The following is a 23,358-nucleotide window of genomic DNA, read 5'->3' on the forward strand; positions in this document are numbered from 1 at the left end:
CCTGATCTCTACCTTTGTTAGCGGCAACACCCATATAGTGATTTACATCCCCTCCAAGGGAACCTATTGGGCTTGCAGCTTTCAACGGTACAAATATATTAGAGAAATATAATATAAAATTATTAATATGACCTTCATCTAATAGTTTAAATTTGTTTGGTTTAATTACATTTTACATAATATTTTGGAATGTGATTATCCTAATTTGAAACAAGAAATCTTATATAACTTTTTTGAGGTCTATATTATTAAGCGAGCACCACATGGGGTAATTAAAAAATAAAATAAAAGAGTGGGGTAGCCTCCATAATTGAATGGGATTCAATTTGGTCATCTAATGTGAGGTTTTTATTTAGTTATTAGTGTTACACGTGTTTTTCTTCATACCCTGCATATGTCACACCATTTATTTCATATTGTATATTGCGCCCAATTTCAATTTGTTAATGGATGCACAGAAAAGATTTCTGGGTTAAAAGTATTAAGTTAGCAACTCTTTTCATCCCTTTGCAAGGATATTGATGGTACCCGTTTAATTCTCAGTACCCGCACATTGTTGGTTTGCAAAATATATATATTTGAGGGTTAATGAATAATAGATATAAAAAATAAAAACAAAATAAAAATGAGAGTCTCCCTAATATTTTTTTGTGGGGTACAAATACTACATTTGTAACAAAAAAGTAGCCACAGAAAAGTACAAGATCCAGAAGTAGTTTTGAACTCAAAGCCAGGAAGGCTTCAAATTTGATAATTACTTCAAACCACAAGAACTCTAATTTAGCTACCCAAACCAACTGTTACAATGGAAACGACACAAACAGTCAGCAAATCCCAACCAATACACAATACCTCTATTTAACCATTACAGCTTATTGTTGTACCAATAAACACCTTTGCTCTTAGTTCCTTCATCAGGTTCAACATAAATACACTCTTTTGCCTCTCTCCACATTGCCTTATAAATAGAAGTCCCATCAAACTGATAATAGTCTCCCAAGATTGGCTTTATAGCCTTTGTAGCCTCCATTGCATGATAATGAGGCATGGTTGAAAACAAGTGATGAGCCACATGGGTATCTGTTATATTGTGCAAAACCTTATTCAAAATTCCATAATCTCTGTCCACAGTAGACAAAGCCCCTCTAAGCCAATCCCACTCAGAGGAATCATAATGAGGCAATGAAGGGTGTGTGTGCTGCAAAAATGTGATCAACACCAAAAAACCATTGACCACTAACAATGGGCCTCCATAAACACAAACAACCCAAAGAAGCCCTTTGGCCAAAACAAGATGATAAAGCCCATAAAACATTGCAAGTATTCCAGCATCTGAGATGAATATTTGAAGCCTTTCACGATTTGAATAAATGGGGCTATAAGGGTCATAGTGGCAAGCAAAACTATCATAATGCCTGCCAGAAACATTGAAAGCCAAGTAAAGTGGCCACCCAAGTATAAGTGTTATAGCAAGTGTGAGAACTCTTCCTGGTGGGTTGTTAAGGTACTTAGAGTACCAACTCATACTTGACTTTTTCTTTGGCACAAAAACCTCATCACGGTCAAGGGAACCAGTATTTGAGTGGTGTCTACGATGGCTATATTTCCATGAGAAATAAGGGACCAAGAGAGATGAATGGAGAACAAGGCCAACTAAGTCATCAAGCCATTGATAGTCACTGAATGCATGGTGACCACACTCATGTGCAATGACCCAAACACCAGTTAGGACACTTCCTTGTATAATCCAATAAATGGGCCATGCCAATAAAGAAAGATTGTGAGGAAGGTCAGAAAAGTAATGGGTTGCAACATATGCAAGGCATGAAGCTATGGTGAGGTCAAAGACCACATAAGAAAATGAACGAATTACAGAGCGATTAAAACAGTGCTGTGGAATTGCCTTCTTTATCTGGCTGAGACTAAACTCTGGTTTTTCATGTGGGACACGCTTCACTTCATTCCCTGCTTTCCTTTTATGACGAGGAACAGAGGTTCGGCCACCAGCTCCCATTTTCACACAACCTGTATGTGTATATAACAAAGTACATTTCGTTAACATAACAATCACATAAATATCATACCATTTACTATGCAAATTTGTTTACATTTTAAACTTAGTCTACACACATACTAAAGTACTAATCAGAAAAACACATACTCTTAACTATCAATCATTGGTTTAATTGACAAGAAGAAACTTGTTTATCTTAAGCATCTTCATATGAATCCGATAGAAAAAAAAAATACAAAAATATGTGAAATTATTATAAATATTTTTATGTGTAAGTATTATCTTTGTTGACAAAAATTGCTCCAATAACGTGTTGTCCCTATGAATGTTACAATTTTGAACAAAAGTCGTTAAATCAATTAAATACATACCGGAGAAACTGAGACGTAATCAAAGTTAAGCCGTGAAAAATTAAAACTACAAATTAGGAATTAGGTACAAGTCTATTCGTACACATTTAAATAATAGAAAACTAAACGTGCAAAAAGCATGAATCTATTTTTAATTCTCCCCGCACTTCATTTTGCTCACATGGGGTTATCCAAATGAATGAGATCATTTTTATATTAAAAGTAGGGTTCCTTATTTTTTTTATGTTGATGCAAATTATTTTTGTATCAAACGATTATAATTATGTATTTTTGTGGTAAAGCTATTTTTTCCCTCTCTCTTGTAAATTGTTTGGTGACGTGAAGAAAAAAAAAAAGTTTTACTATGTGTTTTCAATAATACATTATTATAATACCGGCACAGATTTCAAATGATATGAGAAGATGACTTTGCAGCAACATGAGAATTATTTTTGTCTAAAAACATCTACATAAATAGTATCAGAAAATATTTTTTATTATATAACCACTAGAGGTAGCTTAGAAATTGAGAAATGAATTTTCTCATGTGTAATTTAACATGATCATGTCATGTGGGAGGATTTTAACTATTAATAATTAAATCAACGGTGATGATTGTGTAACTTCCTATTCTTATATTTTTTTTCTCTCCTCCTTTATCACCATTAACTCACCCATCTATGGTTATGATTGCTCCACATGACATGATCCTGTTAATTAGCACATGAGAGGATCCACTTCCAAAGAAATTGTATTTTATAAAAGGTTTGCAACTTCTCTCTTATATTGCATGAGAAGATGAAACTTTCCTATTAAGAAAAAAAAAATGGGCCATCCTAAAAAAAATAATAAATAAAAAAATAGCTGACACGAATATGAAAATGAGAACGACTGAAAAAAAAAAGTTTTCTTGGAAGATGAAAAGTCTTTTTCCCTTTTATAAATGCTCCTTTTGAGTTTGAAATGTGTCCCTGTCGCCGCGCATCAAGATCCACCAAAGTCGAATAAAGTAACTCCGTGTGATCAATGATCATTTCAAACATTATAATAAAACTGATAATCCACAAAAATGAAAAACAAAAAGCATAGACACCTTGAACGGAGCAAAGGTCAAAATCTGCCGATGATAATCTTATTTATCAATAATTTTTAGTTTTCAAAAAGACTTCTTCAACCTTAAATTCTTGTTTTTTCGAAAATTATATAGCAGAATGAAATATCAAATCAATCATGACAAACTAATACAAAATATAAAGTACACCATTTTTTAAATAATAAAATAAAAATTCTAAAATTCTAATACATGCTCTTTTTATCCTTCTGTATCTTGAAAAAAGTAAAATATGAAAGATTTAATGTATAAATATCATTACTTCAAAAAAAAAAGTAAACAAATAAAAAAAAGTATCCCCAACAAGTGGAAACAAAAGTACCACTGTTCGTTTTACTTAAAAAAATTAACGCTGTCACTTGAGCACCATTACAGGACCGAAAACACTACAAAAAATCCCGAAAAAGATGTTCATCCTTATATCCAAGAGAACCTTTAAACGTCAACAAAAAAAAAAACAGCATGGACAAGCAGAAAGACACAACAATCATGGAAAACAAAAAAATAACGAAACAAACATTAATAAAAGCATCCACATTACACATGAATTGGCCTGTTAGGAGTGGACTAGGTAATAAAAAACACCTTAAATTCTTGAATAAATGAATAACAAACGGAAACTATTAGATCTAGTAAAGTAAAACAAAACCAAGAGGAATAACACATACCTAGGAAATAAATGAAACATAAAAATAAAAAATAAAAAAATAGAATACCTGAAGCGAAAGGAGAAGGAATAGAAAGTGTTGTTATAGATTTCTTCTCCTTCTGTGTATGCAGAGAAAGAGATGGCAGCCTAAGAATTTGATTGAAGAAGAGGTGTATTTATGCTGTTGTTTCTCCTCTTCGAAATGCAAGTTTGCATTGAATGAAGGGGCCCACCATTCATGGACGGTGTTGTCTCTTTTGGAGAACTATTTTTTTCTTTTCTTTTTTTCAATACCAACACACTTTCCTATTATCTCTCGCTCTATTTGACTCTCTCTCCCTTTTACTACCGCTCCATCTGGCCATACGTATGGAACTGCTTATAGCCCTATACTATTCCCAGATTGTACTTTTTCACCACAAGCGAGCACGCAACTAATTAATATTTGATAATTTACCTTTAATACTTATATTCTATATTTATATATATATATATATATATATAAAACTAGACTAATTCCCTATATTTTATTGAGTAAATATCTTTTTTTGGTCCTCATCAAATTTCACGACGCCCGTTTTAGTCCCTAACAAATAAAAAGTCCATCGTGGTCTCTAAAAAATTCAAAATGGCCTATTTAGTTGAAATCGTGGTTCCTCACAAATTCAAAAAAGATCTATATTAGTCCCTAAAAGGACTAAAATGGGTCCATTTTGAATTTTTTAGGGACCACGATGGGCCTTTTTATTTGCTAAGAACTAAAGCGGGCATCATGAAATTTGTTGAGGACCAAAAATGGTATTTACTCTATTTTATTTGAGTAGTATAACACTTTGTTATTGGACCGGTTTGTTAACATCCATATAATATTTAGCGCAATTACAATCACAATAGCTGAGTTAAATATTTACGGATAAACTTTTTTTTTTCTTTTATTAAATCAATAATATCCTTTTCTGTAATCAATTAAGTCCAACACTATAATTATAACGTAACTTAGTTTGGAAGCGTATATCTAATTTATAACACCTACAAGCAGTGTCACTAGTTCAAAATTCTAATATTTCATTCCTTTATTCTTAGTTACAGCAAGGGTAACGCGCTTGAGTGTCCAGTAGCACGCTTAAGCGCGCTGCGCAACCCCAAAACTTTTATTTGAAGAGCGCGTTGTAGCGCACTGCAGGGCATTTTAGCGCCCTAAGGAAAAGAATTTCTCCACACACAGGCCTTCCTGCGCACTTCAGCGCGCTCTGATGGAAATTTCCTTCAAAATTCCTGGCCATCGCGCGCTTTGGCGCACTTGTGGGCGCTTGAGCACGCACTACCCGTGCAAAACACAAACACTTTTTTTTACATCACTCATTAGGAGTTATTTTTCCCACTAGTCATATAACCTGATTGACAATATCAAGAAGCACCTATCATATATCTATTACCACATCTCAAGATTCAATTGATCCATGACCTTTCCATTATATGCATACTCCTAATATACTTCATCTACAACATTAATTTCCTCAAACATAACCAAAGTGACATGGACATGCCCCATGCTCACCAATACTCAAATTGACAACATAAGACATATACAAGTTCATAAGCCAAATTACAATCCATGATTAGGTGACTTAGAACTAGATATGAACAACTCAAGCATGGCAAATACAATCTCATGCAACACAATGTCCATATCCTAAGTCAACTATACAAAACGAATGCTAGTGTGTGCATCAAATGAAGTCTCTCCAATATGTTATACAATCTATATGCACAACATGTATCCATCACAGGCCCTAAGTAGGCTTCTTCCCTGATGCTCTAGCATGATCAATAGTACCTGAAATGGTGCCCCAAAATGTGGGGTGAGATATACCTATATATTTCAGTAAACCAAGGGTCCTGGAAGGTCACTCCACCCAATGGCTCACTCAAATGTGCAACATAGATAATATCCATATAGTATGTCATGCAATCAAACAAACAACTGGGCAAAAATCAAAGAACATCCATCATGGATTCCGTTCAAGGACTCCTTTATACAACTACCGGGACCCTCCTAGAGAGTTCACAACTCTAAGGCACGGCGCCAACCAGAACTCCCTCATGAAGACCTATCCGGTGGAAGTCTCCAACAAATCTTTCTACTAGACAGTGAAATAGGCAATTAGGCTCCACGAGCAATTAAGCTTACAACAACATACATATTACCTATGTAGCACCGATACGACACGCGACACGCGACACGACACGACACTCCGACACGTCAATCCTAAAAAATTATGGATTTCGACACGTTGGGACACGTTTTAATATTAAATAATATTTTTAATTTATATAGTGTATATTTCATTTAATATTTAATAATTTAACAAAAAAATAAAAATAAATTAATAATACCCATCAACACGTTATAAAGATGAAAGCTTTAATAAAAAAATAAGAACTGGGATGAGAGAGAGATATAATATCAGATAGAGAGATCAAATCATATTAGAGAGATCAGAGAGAAGAAGATACAACAAGAGCGTGATAAGAATTAACAACAATAATGCTGAGATGATCTCTTATCTACTTAAGGGGAAAAAAGACAAAAGATAAAATTGATATGATCAGGTGGAAGCTTTATTAATATATTTTAACTTTAAAAAAATATATTTTTAAAAAAAAAAATTAAAAAAAATTACGAAAATGCCATTTGACCGTGTCGGACACGGTCAAATTTGCGTGTCGGAATGGTCAACGTGTCGGAAAATGTCAACCGTGTGTCCAACACTGTGCCGGAGCGTGTCGGAGCGTGTCGGACCCGACTCTTCCTGTTTTTACATGTGTCCGTGCTTCCTTGCATATTACAACAAAACATATTCAAATGCATGGGCATACCATATTAAACATCATCACAAAAGACAATTTCCAACCATTCCCAATGGACATAGTTGAGCAAACAAGGGGATTAACCCTAGAACACAAAGTTTACCTTAATCTCGTGTGGTTAAGGACCAACAAGCTCCTCGAAGCGAAGTTCTAAGATTCAATCCTCTTCTATAGGATCAAAGCGAGCCAACCTATAATGATCATGCAAAAAATGATCATCAACAACTTGATCAATAAGTTGCAACAATCACACAACACACAACAACTCTCACATTCCAACCCAATTTCCATCAAAATATGTTCATATGGCCGATGGGCACCTTACCACAAACCAAGGACTCCAACCAACCATGATTTCCACCATTTCCAATTATTCTATCATGTTTTACTCCTCATCAATTCCATTATTTAATGCCCACAACACCCTCACATAATTTCCACCAACCATACTTAGGACTCCAACCACCATTTTCATCATAAATTTCACTAAGTTATCAAACTTTATCACCATTAATTTGTTTAATTTTCATCACTTATCATCCTAAGCATTAAATTTCAAAGGAGGCATACCATTAAATGCCCCCAACTAACATAATTCATATACACATACACTTAGGTTCATCAATTTTATGATCTCCATAAAATCCAATGCAAGTTGAAATACTTACCACCAATAGTCTTCAAATGATCTTAGGAGGTGTTTCCAAGCAATCAACCAAGCTAAACCACCCCTAAGTTCCTTCTACAAGCTCAAAAAATGTCCTCCCCTTCCACAAGAAGATCTATTCACACAAAGACCCCTAAGAAATCCACTCAACATGAAAGTCACTTACAAGAGGGTGGGGAACAACTTTGTAGTTCACACTTTTCTCTCAAAATGCCTCTAGCTCAAAGTGGAAATTCAAAAAGCTTTCTTGCCCTAACTATGGAGATGCACGGCGGTGAGGAAGAAGAGAAGAGAGAGAATGAGCTAAAAATTTGATTTCTAATGTGTTTTAATGTTGTAACATTAGTGAGGATGAGTCCCATTTATTACTTTACTCACTTAAACATACTCATTTAATCCACTAATCTCAAATATTCATCTAATAATTCCATTAATCCACTTTTAATATATTTTCAATCCTAGAAAATAAATTTTATTTTCACTATTTCTTGTAAAATTATACTGCAGTATTTAACCCGGTAAAATTTACTATTCATCAATTTTTTTCAAAACGTACCAATCAACTCTAAATTTCGTACGGAATCCATTTTCAGTATTATTTTTATTAGTTTATGCTCATATTTAACATTTCACAGTCTATGGTTACATATTTGGCAATTTATTATTTTGCCCCCGATGGGTATTTTGACCCATAACTCAGGATTTTCACTAAACAAACCCCCTTAACCCTCAATTAGGCATTTAACATTATATTTTAAATATATGAGGTGTTATACATAGACCTTACTATTTTATGCCACTTCTTTTAGGATTTGTTTGATGGACAAGATAAGAAAATAATGGATAGGATAAGAGGATAAGCACATATCCTATCGTGCGTTTGATGTACATTAGATAAATAGTCTGATAGAATAATGTTATCTATTGGGTGTTTGACCGGAACCATATAGTGTCATGATATGATACAAATAGACAAAATACCCTTTCTAACATACTTTCATGTGATATTTTAAAATTAATTTTTAAACTACTTTTTTTTTACTTATTTACATATTAGTTCATATTTTAAATTATCAAAAAAATTTAAAAGTCATAATTTTAAATAAAATATATTAAAATACATAAGTAACATACAAATTTTTAAAATAAAAAAATTATATCCTCACCAAATATTTTTTTTAAAATTTATGTTTTAAATTGATTGTCAATATTAGTGGCCGGTGACTTATGACAATGGTTGGTGCAGTGGGTGGCTGATTGAATTGGTGGTGGTGGTTATGGGGAGTGGTGGTGGTGACCGATAGTGGCGACGACGATGGTGGTGGTGTTGGTAGAGCCGGAGCCGACGCTAATCGATGGTAATTATGGTGGTTGACTGATGGCAGTAGTAGTGGTGGCAGTGATGATTTTTGCCTAATGATTAGGGATGATGGTGGCGGTGGCGGTGGCCAATGGCGATGGCAACTTGGTGGTTGTGAAATATGGAAGTGGTTAATGCAAATGGCGGCAGCAATTAGTTACAATTTTGGGAGTTAATCTGTGGTGTGGTGATTGTAGCTAGTGATAATGGTAGTGGCTAGTATTATGGCAATAGCCGATGGCGATGGTGATGGTTGGCAGATGGATGATGATGGTGGTATTGGATGGTAAAAGTGGTTGATGGCCGACAATGACGGTGGTGGCAGCTGGTTGGTGGTAAGGGTTAACCTTCACATGCCCTGCAATGTTCATAGGAGAATAACATATGGTTATATTTGGTTTAAGAAGGGTGTGATATTTGATATCTTATCCTACCCATTTTGAACCTGAGTCCCCCTTATGATAGTTTATCATGCTACAGATAAGATAAAATGAGCCAACAAGATAAGCTTATCATATCTTGTTGAGTCACCTAACAATAGATAAGAGTAGGATATGATAGCTTATCATATCATGTCCTCTATATCTCGACTACCATACGAGCCCTTAAAAGTTATATGCCTTTTATTTTTATCGTTTTACATATTGTAAAGTATTTCTTTTTATAATTCATCTTGCATCTACAATTGCTAAGGGGTGCCGATTAACCTGAGTTCGAGCTGGATAGGTTATAAAAATGATAAAACTCTCTATAAAACAACCAAGTGATGAACCTTCAATGATTTTTATATTATATCTCTCTAATATATCCCCCCACGTAAGAGCCTTTTGGGCTTGAAGTGTGGATATTGCACAATCTATTTTTTTTGTTCTATCTTGTGCTAACATAATTCCATTAAAGAGTAGGGGGCAATAATCCTAGTGACGTATGCTCTAATGCCATGTAAAACAATCATCTCACATAAAAGTTCAAATTATTAAATGATAGACTTTCAATAAATTTTATATTATATCTAGCTGACAAGTTTTTAACACAATTAATTATCCAGAGTTCAAACTTGAGACACCTTGAAACATTCTTGACCAGTTGGTCCATATATTAATTGGTGATCAAGTAAAGCCTTTTAATACTTATAAAGTTGTCGTCAAAAGTATTATAAAATCTGGGAGTCCATTTTAGTATTTTTTTCTAAAATAAGAAATATTATATTATTTTAAAAAAAATTATAGATTGAATAATAAAAATTTATAATTTCTATTATTCTGTTTGTGATGTTTGATATAAAATCTATAATTTTGAGAAAGAGAGTACATTACTCCTATTTGTTAGAAAGCACCGAAATAAACCCCTAAAATTCATTATTAATGCATGTATACTTTATCTGTACTATTTAATTTCTTCATCTTTCTCTAAATATTTGTGTACTCTTTAGCTGCGAGAATGATTTCATTCGAAATAGTGAGTTTTCTCTTTCAATAGTATATTTATGTGAACGCAAATCCATATTAATCTTGATGTTTAATAGTTTGTTCAATTAGTTCATAATCTCTAAACCTTTTTGGTTCGTTATGCGTCTCGATATCAAGTTTGATGTAATGATATCTCTTTCTAATTGCTCAACTATATATAAATTTACTTTATACCAAAATATGCATGTAATATTTTAGTTTCGATTATGCTATGTCGGGCAGGTTAGAGGGAGTCCATAGTAGAGAATCATTTTCGATGGGTTAGATTACACTGATTACATTAAATAGGTCGGATAACATGTCTTAATCCAAAATTTTAAGATATTTGGTTTATAAGTTCTCTTGCTTATATGCACTTCACTTAACCCATTATCAACCAAGCAACAAATATGAGACTCCATCGAACTTGAATATCTAGACAATGTCCCCTCCAATGTAAAACCCACATTGATATGCTCCCCTTAACGGAAGTCTCTATGGGTACCTTAGGTCTAAGTATACAACTCACCTCTAGGCACTTGGTTAGCTTGAGCCTAACCTAGCTCTGTTTTTTTTAGTTAATATAATTCTAATTATCTCTTTGAAACGAGTTGGCTCACCCAAGATCTTCACAAGCTTCGACTCTTTGAGCCGAACTAACTGGAGTGTGGGGCGGGTCAGGGATAACGATATTTAATTAAACTCCTCCCAAAGGTGGTATGTGAGAATCGAACCGAGGCATTTTCCTTTCCACTTACTCAACTCCCTTGCTACCAATTGAGCTACCACCATTTGGCAGCCTAACTTAACTCTTATACCACTTCAGGCGAGTCAGGGGAGCCCACAGTGGGGGATCACCACCAATAGATTAAAATACACCAATCATATCAAATGAGTTTAATACTATGTCTCAACCTAAAATCTTAAAGTATCGGGTTCATGAATTTTCACACTTATATGCACTTTACTTAGCCCATTATCAATTAGACAACTAATGTGAGACTCTATCATACTTGAATATCCCATCATGCTTTGTAAATTCCTCTTAGTCTTGATATCCAAGTTGACTTGTTATTTTTTGTTCTATGTTAACACCGGTGGATATTTTTTTGAAAAGTGCATGTCGTATGTAAGAACCTGCACCGTTAATTAAGGAAGTTAATTAATTAGTTATGTGAAATTAAGAAATAATTCCATAATTGACCCTAATAATTATTATGAGGCTTGAACAATTATGGTAAGTGAGTAATAATGCTGAAAATCGCTTTTCTGACGAAAAGTGCCGATACCAGTTCTGCTAGTCGGTATAAATGTGTACCGATGAAGTATCCCGGATAATCAAAATAAGTGTGGGAATATTACTAGAATAATATATAGGACTTGTAAAACAAGTTTCAAGTCAAAATAATGAGAAATGATGCCAGAACTAATATTGGCTATGGAAAAACGCGTACCGGAAATGTGCTGCGAAAAATAAAATAAAAATATGACAAATCTTAGAAAAAGGAGTAGGTTCAGAATCTTAAGTTTGGGATTAAAATGCTAAGCGTAGCAATTAACGCTTTTACTGCGTGCTTAAGTCTTAACTGCCTATATATATAAACTTTGCACAAAACTCTAAGCCATAATCAGCCTCTCTACGTGGGTTTTGTGTGGGTTTGCTGCTGCCTTCTCTTCTCCACCTTTGCTTGACCTTCCAAGTAGCTTTTCCCCTCTTTTCTTCACAAAAACTCCATGGGTGAGTGCATTCTAGCCTTGGAAACTTGTAGAGGGAGACATTTCCGAGCTAGAGGGTCAGTGTGAGGGAGGTTTGGCTGCTGACTTGTTGGTTTGGGTGTTGTGGAGTCTTGTTCTTGGCTTGTGTGGCTTCAAGGAGTCATCCTTGTTGGGAAAGGACCTTGTATTGTGGCCATTTTTCGTTTTCCTTCAAAGTCAGAATCTTTGAAGTGGTTTGGTGAGCTCCAAGAGCAACCTTTTCTGAGTTTTGAGCTTGGATAAGCTTCATCACCTTTGATCATGAGTTTAATGGTTAAAAATGGAATCTTGATGCATGTAACAAGCTAAAGATCATAACTTAAGGTTGGATAAGGTTAAACACACCTAGAAATGCATGTTTAAGCTTCTGTAACCGGTAAAAATGGAACCTTTGGATTGATATCTCACGAAATGCAGAATCTGAGTTCCGTCGCGAAATATTCGGATATTGGGTTAGAAATATCCGGATATTGATATCCGGATATTGATATCCGGATATGGGGTTCTGAATATCCGGATATTGATATCCGGATATTTCCAGTCAGATATCCGGATATTGATATTCGGATATGTCCCCGACGAATATCCGGATATTTTGGGTTTTCGAAGAACAGTAGCTGCACTGTTCATACAAAATGTTGTTATGGGTTTGTGGACCCTAGTTTGATGAGGTAGAACTTCTGTAATGATTAATCTAAGTCAGAATCAAGTGATTAAGGGCTTGTGGCTTTGTGAGAAGCCTTAAGACGTGAAAAGTAAAGGAAAGACGTTGTCTTTATGTCTTATGCTTGTATGCTGTGTATTGATATGATTATTGGTCCAAAATAGATTGTGATTCTGCTGTGTTTGGGCTTTGAGATTGGTTGGACTCTTGGCATTGGATAGTTAGCTTGCAAGGTAAGTTTTCGTGTCCTCGGTTTAGCCATTGTATGGTTCCACAATACCCCATGGGGGAATGGTTTATATGCATGTTGTGTTTACATGCTTTTATACTTGAAATGCTTTTGAGCCGATATGTGCGATGGCTTATAATATGTATGTGTTGTTCCACTTTGACTGTAAGCCTGAGTATATGGCGTCATACAAGATGGTAAGACTGTGGGTGGGTGCAAGTGGCGTCTTGCACTAGTGTGGGTAATAGACGTATTCCTGCATTCTCTGGCCAGTAGATTAGTATTGACACACATGACATGATTATCTGCTGCATTGCACTATTTTGGAACTTATACTATTGAACTGTTTTAGAACTTATATTGCACATGTAAGTGAGCTTGGGGTGGAAGATCCTTGAGGACCCCTTGCCTTACTGAGATTTCTATTTAGAGATCTCACCCCACCTTTGGGGCGCTTATTTCAGTTCAGGTAACCCAGGGGCCGAGACCTCTAGCGGAAGGAAGCCAGAGCTTAGTTGATTATCATGTTTGCTGTTTATGCTGATGCACCTGCTTGGTTTTATGCTTTTACCATTACCATGCTGTTTGTATTGAGACTTGATGAGTATGCTGTTTATTTGGTGAGCATGGGGATTGTCCATGCCACATTGATTTGACGATGTTTAAGTTTGTTTGCGTTGTATAAACTATCAAGGTTGTCCGGTCTACGTGTTGTAGTTCCGTGACTAGAGACATATTGATGTTAATTTTATATTGAGGTATTTCGGTTAGCTGTCTTTTGCAATTTACATACATGCAATGTTTTGAAATGAATTAAGTAATTCAACTTAGTAAGGATAATGACGTCATAATTGAAAAGAAAAGAATATTCCACAATTTTAATTAAGCATGGCTTAATACGATGATATGTTAACAAACTGGGTATACACGGAGTGTTACATTTTATGGTATCAGAGCACTTTCTAGGGAAAAGCCTGTATGTATTGTAATAACTTAGGATGCATGGTTGTGTCTTGTCTTGTGTGTTTGCTCCGTTGAGTTTTATTATGATAATGCATATGTGATCACATTGTGTGGGCCTGATCAACTCATAATTTGTGTAACTATGCAGAGTCATAGTAATACCCAGGAGAACTCGCGAGACTGCTGAGGGTCAACCCGACTCGATCCTGACTGCATTAATTGAGATGTAGGAGGCCACTAGATTGGCCAACATGGCAATGATGGACGCCGCTCGTGAAGCGAACTAGAAAGCCACAGAGGATGCTCTTGAGGCGAACCGGCTGGCGAACATGACTATGATGAGGGTCATGTTGGAGGAGATGAGAGCTGGTCCTGCTGTTGGTCGGTTCCCACCGCCACAACCTCCACTGCCACCGCCTCCGCCACCTCCACCTAGTCTGCAGGACGAGAGCCAGAGCCAGGTTGAGGGCACTGGTCACTTGACTGGGGTGATGGAACCCTTTGTGGAGCCTGCTGAAGATAGAGATGTGATTGATTGCCGGCTTAATGCTTTCCGCAAGCATAAGCCACCTTCTTTTCATGGATCTTATGATCATATTGCTGCGGCGAGATGGCTTCAGGCGTTGGACAAGATCTTCCGGGTCATGCAGTGTACTGATCCACAGAAGCTAATGTTTGCTAGCTATATGCTGGAGGGCGATGCTCATGAGTGGTGGGTGAACACCTCTCACGCTTTTGAGATGCAGGGTCATGTCATGATATGGCCATTCTTCGAGGATTGCTTTCTGGGTCAGTACTTCCCTTATGATGCCTAGGAGAGGAAGCAGGGGGTGTTCGACAGGTTGGTAAAGGGCTCGTTGTCTGTTGATGAGTACCTGGCCAAGTTTAATGAGCTGGTTAAGTTCTCTCACTTTCGGATGGAGAGGCCTACTTCGATCTTCTTGGCTGCTAAGTTCCGCAGGGGACTTAATGAGGATATTGCTGGTTACCTCGCTGGTTCTGCTTCGAGAGACTTCGAGACACTAGTGCAGCAGTGTCGGGACATTGATGACTTCTGCAACTCGAGTAAGGCCAAGAGGGCCAAGAGGGCCAAGATTGCTGAGACGAAGGGAACTAGTAGTTTTACTTCCTGGAAGGACAAGAAGTTTGTTGGAAAGGGGACTTCTTCGCAGCAGAGTGGTTGACACGAGCTGTCGAACTCGCACCAATTAAAAATTATTTTTTATTAGGGTTCAGAAAATTTGTAGTAAAGTGAAAACCCTAAGTCGTCTCTCAAGGAAATTGTTTTGGTAGAAATCGCTTATGATGACAGAAAATTAAAAGGGGGTTTTGGATTTTGATTGAATAATTAAAAAGGCAGAATATAAATTTGGAATAAAAATTCGTAATTAAAAATTAACCAACCTAAGGTTAGGGTTCCATGGACGTCTTTCCTCGGATAAAAAGATATCAGAATCGTGATTGATCGTCAATCGAATCAGAATCTTTATTTCCAATTGACAACCCTCTCTAAGCGATCGCTTAGCATTTGATCAAATACAGTGCTTCTACTCATACAATCCCAGAGTATCAGCCCGTTTGATTTAAGGTCATAGGGTTAATCAATCTAACCATCAAATCTGATGATTAATCCCTTTCCATAATCGCAATCGCGAACCTCAGATTGAATATCCACGATCGCACGATATCAATATGAGTTGGGAAGGGAAACAAAACTGATTTAAAATAAAGCGCAGACCCTCAAGACTAATCCATGGAATCCGTTACCCTTAGGTTGATTAAAAGGTTCTTAGCCTCGCATTGCTAAGGTAAACATTATTAAAATAAAATAAAAAGAAGAAGAAGAAAAAGATGAAGAAGGCAAAGAACGCTCCAGAGAAAGTGCTTTGATCCCAAAATACGAAAATTCAGAATCCCTAAAATGTTTCCTACTCTGCCGTCATATACCCCTACCCAAAGCGGGTTAGGGTTCAGTTCTGATCGGCCCATCTGTCTAAAATACGGAATAAAATAAATAAAATAAAATAAAACTAAAACTTGGCTTTGGGCCACTTAAGTAACTGAGTTTTAATTTAAATTACAAGTCCAATAATAAAATAAAACTTCAACAAAACGCGTCCGACTTGGCGTAAGAAATCGACCAGCTTCAAGTTCGAATTGGGCTTCGAACTCTGCATAAGAATTGTAGCCCTCTGTGTTATCTGAAAACCCCAACAATAACGAAGTCAATCCGACAACTGTGGACCGAGGTATGGCCAAAATACAGAAGTAACGTAAAGCTGAAAAATTCTGACGAAAATAAATTAAACCCAATCAAAAACTAAAAATGTAAATTAACTCAAAACATCATTATTTTATTCAAATAAATCCTAAAAATACTAATGAAGAGTAACAAATAAGTGTAATAAAATATGAGTTATCAAATTCCCCCACACTTATCTTTTTGCACTCCTGGGCAAAATCTAGAATAGAAAAAGAAAGCAAAGAAATAAGAAAAGATTGAAGATCAACCTATCCTTCCTAATAATTAGCAAGTATACAAAAGATAACAAAAATCACAAGTCTTGAACAGATAAAACAACCAGGACAAAAATTCCTTAATCTCAAATCACAAGACCTGTCAATTTCAACAGCAACTGCTAACTACACAAAAATGGTTCCTCACAGGATGCTCTCAATTTTTCTCTCAAGTGTATCAGTTAATTCAGTATATCACTCAAATCAACTCAAGATAATCATCCTACCATAGGCTTGCTCAAGTTTTACTTTTCCACTGCTAATAACACATGCATGCTCAAATCAAGAGGGCTTTATGTAGGGTTGTAATGGGGCTGAGGTAAAGGTATGGATGAATATGGAAGAAAAAGCTAAACACCCCAGAAATATACAAAGAGAAAAAGTTAAGAACTAAACTAAGAACATAAAACAAAGATAATGAAAAGATAGAAATAAACACAATTTTTTTCTTTTTGCTTTTTCTCCCTTTTTGTTTTTTGTTTTTTGTTTTGTTTTGTTTTTTTTTGAGAAAAAATAATACAGACAAAATATCCAGATGGTTACCCCCCACACGTAAACTTTGCACGTCTCGGGCAAACCCCCACACTTTAACAAAACTCTACAGTAAAACCAATGCTCAGTAAATCTCCAGGATGTGGAATTAATTGGTTTTTCACTTAGGCTTGTAATGTGGCTAAGAAACAAAGGTGACATAAGGCACAAAAGGGCTAACCAAGGGAATACAATGCAAGGATGGATATTGGGCTAAAATGGGAAAGACAAGAAAGAATGCCTCAATCATATTCATGCATGCAAGTGAAAAATGCAGTTTCAAGAAGAACAAGAGCAAGTTCTAGAGGACAACAATCAAGAGTCGAATCACACAAGAAAGAAAGATTGGCCTACAGATGAAGACCATGTCTACAGGCTCAAAACCTCACAAAGGTATACCAAAATCATGCAATCAGCAGCACAGTATCAAGCAGCAAGTAATGCAATCCAAGAATCAAGAACCAAGCCTAAGTAGAAATTTCTATCAAACCCTGTGATTCAAGTATATCCATGTACCACTTAATAATTACCAGAAAGAAAAGGAAAATCTACCTATGAAAAATCATAAACTAAAAGAAAGAAAGGAAAATAAAAATAAAAATGCAAATAACAGAAAGAAAAAAGAAGAAGAGAACTCCCTGAACTCCCTAAGGAGAATAAGCAACATCAAGCAAACTCTCAAACTGTTCTGAGCTCTTGCTGGAACCAGTTCATTTTTCTGACTTGCCACTACAGTCACTCCAGTCTTCATGGGAACCACTTGAAACAGGCTGACCCACCAGCTATCTGAAATTGGATAAATGATGTCGGCCTGTATCGGCAATGTCAGAAGCTTTTCCTCCCGCTCAGGTAGAAGGGTCTTGGCCACTATCATAGGTAACTGCTCATTTTCCTCCAGATATGCATACTTCAGATGGTCAGGTAGATCCTTCACTTCCAACTTAGGTGGCTGCTCAGTGGATGGGAGAAGTCTAGTGGGTGCAGGTTATGCAGAAAACACATTAACATCTATGCTTGCAATCAAATTCTCAGAAATAGAATCATCAATAATTTCAACAGGCAACTCAGAATTCAACACCAATGCAGAACCACTGTGCAAATCATCATTCAATACATGATTAAAATCAGAACAACACAAAGCTATCTCAGCACAAGCAGTACAGTTACTATTATCGGTACAATCACATGACAGAGCAGAATCAAGTAATGATGATAATTCTGGATATTCAGCAGTTAAGTCAGCAGAGATATCATCCACCATTTCATCAATTACATCCATACAGAAAACAGAATGCTCTTCCCTAGGAAATTTCATGGCATCAAAAATATTAAAATTAACCATGCTATCACCAAATTCCAAGGAAAGAGTACCAGCATGCACATCTATCTTAGTCCTAGCAGTTTTCATGAAAGGTCTACCAAGTATAATTGTACTACTAGGAATCGCACCCTCCATCCCTAAGACATAGAAATCAGCAGGAAAAATCATATTGTTCACCCTAACTAATATATCTTCAACTACACCAGAAGGATGAACACTACTCTTGTTGGCTAACTGAACAACAATATCAGTAGCACGCAAGGGACCAAGACCAAGAGACTTATACACAGATTCAGGCATAACATTAATGGATGCTCCTAAGTCTAATAGACAATCATGAAAAACAGAGTTTCCAATAATGCAAGGAATAGTAAATGTCTCTGGATCTTGACACTTCTTGGGCATGGGCTGGATGAGTGCTGACACATTCTCGCTCATCTCCTTTCAGCCTCATCTTTTTGGTGCACAACTCCTTCAGAAACTTAGCATATCTTGGAATTTGCTGAATCGCATCCAAGAATGGGATATTGACCTCTACTTTTCTGAAGGTGTCAAGAATCTCTTTATCTTGAGCTTTTGCTGCTTGCTTTTTAGACTGAGTGTCTCTTTGAGGAAAAGGTAACGAGATGTGGACATCAGAAGTATCAGTATTCTGCTTCCTTGAACCAGTGTCACCTCCTTGAGATGACTCAACAACAGATTGGTTTGGCTCCTTCAGTTGCTTGCCAGACCGCAGAGAGATGGCACTAACATTGTCGGTTCCCTTTGGATTTGGAACTGTCTGTGATGGAAGGGAGCTTCCACTTGCTTGTTGAGTCTGACTCATTGATGTTGCAAGTTGGCCAATCTGTGTTTGCAGATTCTGGATGAAAGACTCAGTCCTTTGCTGGAACTGCAGATTGTTAGTTGCCATCTGCTTTACTAAATCCTCCAAAGAAGGACCATTGCTACTAGCTTACTGCTGCATTGGCTGTGGAGGTGCAAATTGTTGAAAATTTTGCCTCTGCTGTGAAGGTGCAAACTGCTGCCTCTGCTAGAATGGTGCACTTTGCTGGTTCTGATTCTAATTGAGATTTGGATGATTTTTCCAGCCAGGATTATATGTATTAGAGAAAGGATTGTTTTGCTGCTGCTGCTGCATCTGCTAGTATTGTGGCTTTGCAGGAAAAACTGCAGCAGCAGACTGATCAACTTGGAAACCACTGTCTTGTAGAGAAGGACAAGCATCCATGGGGTGAGAAGGATCGCAGCAGATGCCACACAGGTTGCTTATCTGTTGAGAAGAAGGTTGCACAGTCTGTGTTACTGCCAACTGCCTCACCATCGATGTCAGCTCGCTCTTGAGCTGATTGAGAGAATGGCCGCTAATGAAAATGAAGGGTTGTCATCTAAGCCTAAGAGATGTATTCTTCAGCTGGAAGGCAATGATGTGGTGCTGGCTGAAAATAAGTTATTATCTCAGCAAGTGGCAAATTTGACTTCAAGGCTTGATAAGATGCAACTTTCTGGTGTTCAAGATAAAGCTTTTGTTGTTGTGTGTGAATATTGCCAGGACAATCATGAGTCTAATGGATATCCTACTTTGATGTCTTCTGATTCTCCTCAACAAATGCAGGTAAATGGAATTTGGTATGACCAAAGACCTCAGCAGCAAAATGTTCAAAGAAGTCAGAATTTTCTGCTGGAGGTAATAATTATCAAAGGAGGATTCAGGGAACTGGTCTTGATTTCAAGTCTAACAACTATTTGCAGCCTCCACCAATCCAACCCAAGGAGCCTTCTGATTTGGAGAAGCTAGTAGGACAAATGGCTCAACACTCTAATACTTTCATGGAGGAGACTAGAGCTAATACTAAGAACACAAATGCATCTATCAGAAATTTGGAGAATCAAATTGGTCAACTAGCTAAACAAATTGCTGATAGAACTCCAGGTACTTTTCCTAGTAACACAATTACTAATCCAAAGGAAGATTGTATGGTCATCAAAACTAGAAGTGGTAAGGTAGTAGCATCTCCAGAAAAGCTAAATATAGATGTGGAGGATGGCGAGAAGCTTAATAAGGTTGAGAAGCAAGAAAAAGAAATTAAAATTCCTTCTAAGGTTGTGAAGCCTCTTCAGAAAGGTGAAGAAAAAGAGCAACCCATTGTTGTTGAAAAGAAGAAATTTGAGCTGAGTGATGAATATCTTGAGAAAATGGCACCTTATCCTGGAAGGTTCAAGCCAGAACTTAAAAAACAATAGTATGGCAGATTTCTTGATACCTTCAAAAAGTTGCATATCAACATTCCTTTTGCTGAAGCTCTGGCTAGTATGCATAATTATGCTAAATTCATGAAGGATCTCTTGTCAAGGAAGCACAAGTTACAAGAGTGCCAAACTGTAGCACTTACTGAGGAGTGCAGTGTTATTATTACAAGGAAATTTCCTCCTAAGCTTTGTGATCCTGGAAGTTTCAATATTCCTATTGAAATTGGTAACACTAAAATTGCAGAGCATTATGCGATCTTGGGGCTAGCATTAATTTGATGCCTCTTAGTGTTTGTAAATCCTTGGGGATCACTGAGTTGAAGCCTACTTTAGTATCTCTTCAACTTGCTGATAGATCTTTAAGGAAGCCCAGTGGTATAATTGAAAATGTTCTTGTGAAAGTGGATAAGTTCATCTTTCCTGCTGATTTTGTGGTGCGTGATATGGAGGCAGAAAATTAAATGCCTCTTCTCTTGGGTAGACCTTTCTTAGCCACAGCTTGTGCAATGATTGATGTAGAGCAAGGAAAGCTGGTGCTGAGAATGAATGAAGAAACAATCACTGTCAATGTTTTTGATTGTATGAAAAGACCATTTGAAAATGGTGATTGTTTCAGACTTGATATCTCAGAGGAGGTGTTTCATGAAGAGAAAACTCCTATTCAAGAGTTTGAAGAGGATTTGAAAAATCGTGATCATGTTCATTTTGAAGATGAGATTGCTGGTGTCTCTAAGGTTCTTGAAAAGAAGGAGTCTGAAAAAGAGGTTGGTGATCCAAAAGTTGAATTAAAGAGTTACCTGATACTTTAAAATATATTTTCTTGGGTGATGAGGAGACTTACCCTGTAATTATCAGTAAGGGGTTGTCTTCTGATGACGAAAGAAAACTAAAAAAGGTTCTCTTAGAGCACAAGAATGCTTTGGGGTGGTCCATTTCTGATCTTAAAGGTATAAGTCTTTCTTTTTGCACTCATAAGATTCTCATGGAGAATGACATTAAACCTGTGAGACAACCTCAAAGAAGGCTCAATCCTATGATGAAAGAGGTAGTAAGAAAGGAAGTAGTGAAACTCCTTGATGCAGGTATGACTTACCCAATTTCTGATGCCGCTTGGGTGAGCCCTGTACAAATTGTTCAAAAAAAAGGTGACGTGACTGTAGTTAAAAATTACAAGAATGAGCTTATTCCTACCAGAACTATAACTGGTTGGAGAATATGTGTTGACTACAGGAGGCTGAATGAGGCTACAAGGAAGGATCATTTCCCTCTTCCTTTTGTTGATCATGGATGATAGTGATGACTCAGACGAGTGATATCTCCTTACTGTCGGAGATTTATTGTATATATTTTTAGTTTACTTTTGTCTTTTGCTGATTTTAGTGGTGACCTTTAGGTTGATGTTAAGGTCACTTAGACTATCTTTTGGGTTGTATATGTCCTTATACTCTGATATTGTGCTGCTCTTACTATTATCCATCCTATGTTGTTTGTTCCATTGTGCAGTTGTGATAAGTCTTGGGTTTAGTTATTGCTGGGGACAACAATATTCTAAATCTGGAAATGGGGAAGCATTGTCATGCAGGATAGTCGCAGGAGTGGAAATACACTTTATATCAGGGGAGATATTCTAATCCGTTTTTATTTTTATTTTTCTTAGTATTTTGATTGTTTTTGCTCATATAAATTTTAAATTTTTTTTGAGAAATTCTTGGAAAATATTTTCTGAGCAAGTCCAAAGTTTAGATATGCTTTCCCTAGTTAATTTGACTGATTTCATCATAGAAAGCATGTATTGTATGAATTTCTGGCATGATATTGCATAAACATGAGTACATTTCATGATTGCTCGTTTGTCTGAATTTTGTGCTTGAATGATTAATGATGCCTGATGTTTCTTTTGAGAGTCTAGCTTGATACCATAGCTGTTGAGGTTTTGTGCTTAAACACTTATTTTTATTCTTGAGAGACCTCATTGTGATAGCATTCTAGAAGTTGCTCTGTTTCTCTGTGATACATGCATTGATTGAAATGATTAAGGCAATTTTATTCTTGTTAGCCATAGCCAGATTGCCCACCTGTTTAATTTTTCCATTGTTAAACCCTTTGCGCCTGAGCCTATTTGTTCGTGATTCCTGCTCATTGCTTAGCCATATTCCTATTGTCTTACCTTTGTTGAGATTGAAATGTTTGATAAGATAAGAAAATCAATTAAGGTAAGCTCCATTGAAGCTAAGTAGTATATCAAAAAAAATTATTTATATATCAAGATAAAGAGAAAGTGTAGATAGCAATGTGAAAAAGGTGGGAAAATAGAAGGGATGGATCCTTGATCTTAAAGAATAGTGGAGCTTTAATTTGTTTGAGATTTGATTGTTTTACAATTGTATATCAGTGTTTTAATCTCAACTTATAATTTTAGCTACTTCCCATAAATTCCTACCCCTAAGCTAGGCCAAGATATATCCATGTGAAGTCCTTTTGATCAATTGTGCATGTGTTAATGTTCCTCATCTTTAGGAACTTGAGAATATGATCAAGCTTATGGTAGTGCTATTGCTGTAGTGGATTGAGTGATTGTTATTCCCCCAAACACTTGAGTGTTGAGTGTTATATGTTATCTTGGTGAGGGGTGTTCAGGTTAGATTCTGACATTTTCAT

The 23,358-nt window shown here is 36.4% G+C and overlaps 1 protein-coding gene across 1 annotated transcript; it reads right to left on the reverse strand.

Moving 5' to 3' along the window:
• Positions 1 to 693: 693 nt before the first annotated feature.
• Positions 694 to 4,258, reverse strand: LOC133307897 (omega-6 fatty acid desaturase, endoplasmic reticulum isozyme 2-like). The gene is made up of 2 exons (XM_061508457.1): positions 4,192 to 4,258; positions 694 to 2,025 (listed from the first exon to the last, which is right to left on the reverse strand). Exon 2 carries the CDS (start codon positions 2,012 to 2,014, stop codon positions 866 to 868), a length of 1,149 nt encoding a protein of 382 aa, XP_061364441.1. The 5' UTR covers positions 2,015 to 2,025; positions 4,192 to 4,258; the 3' UTR covers positions 694 to 865.
• Between the last annotated feature and the right edge of the window lie 19,100 nt (positions 4,259 to 23,358).

The sequence above is a fragment of the Gastrolobium bilobum genome, unplaced genomic scaffold, assembly GCF_033153095.1.
Source record: "Gastrolobium bilobum isolate Gb01-03AN ecotype WA unplaced genomic scaffold, APGP_CSIRO_Gbil_v1 utg18130, whole genome shotgun sequence".
Taxonomy (NCBI): domain Eukaryota; kingdom Viridiplantae; phylum Streptophyta; class Magnoliopsida; order Fabales; family Fabaceae; genus Gastrolobium; species Gastrolobium bilobum.

What these genes read in the sequence shown, in the direction of transcription:
- LOC133307897 (XM_061508457.1), bottom strand. Translation starts at nt 2,014, where the DNA reads ATGGGAGCTGGTGGCCGAACCTCTGTTCCTCGTCATAAAAGGAAAGCA.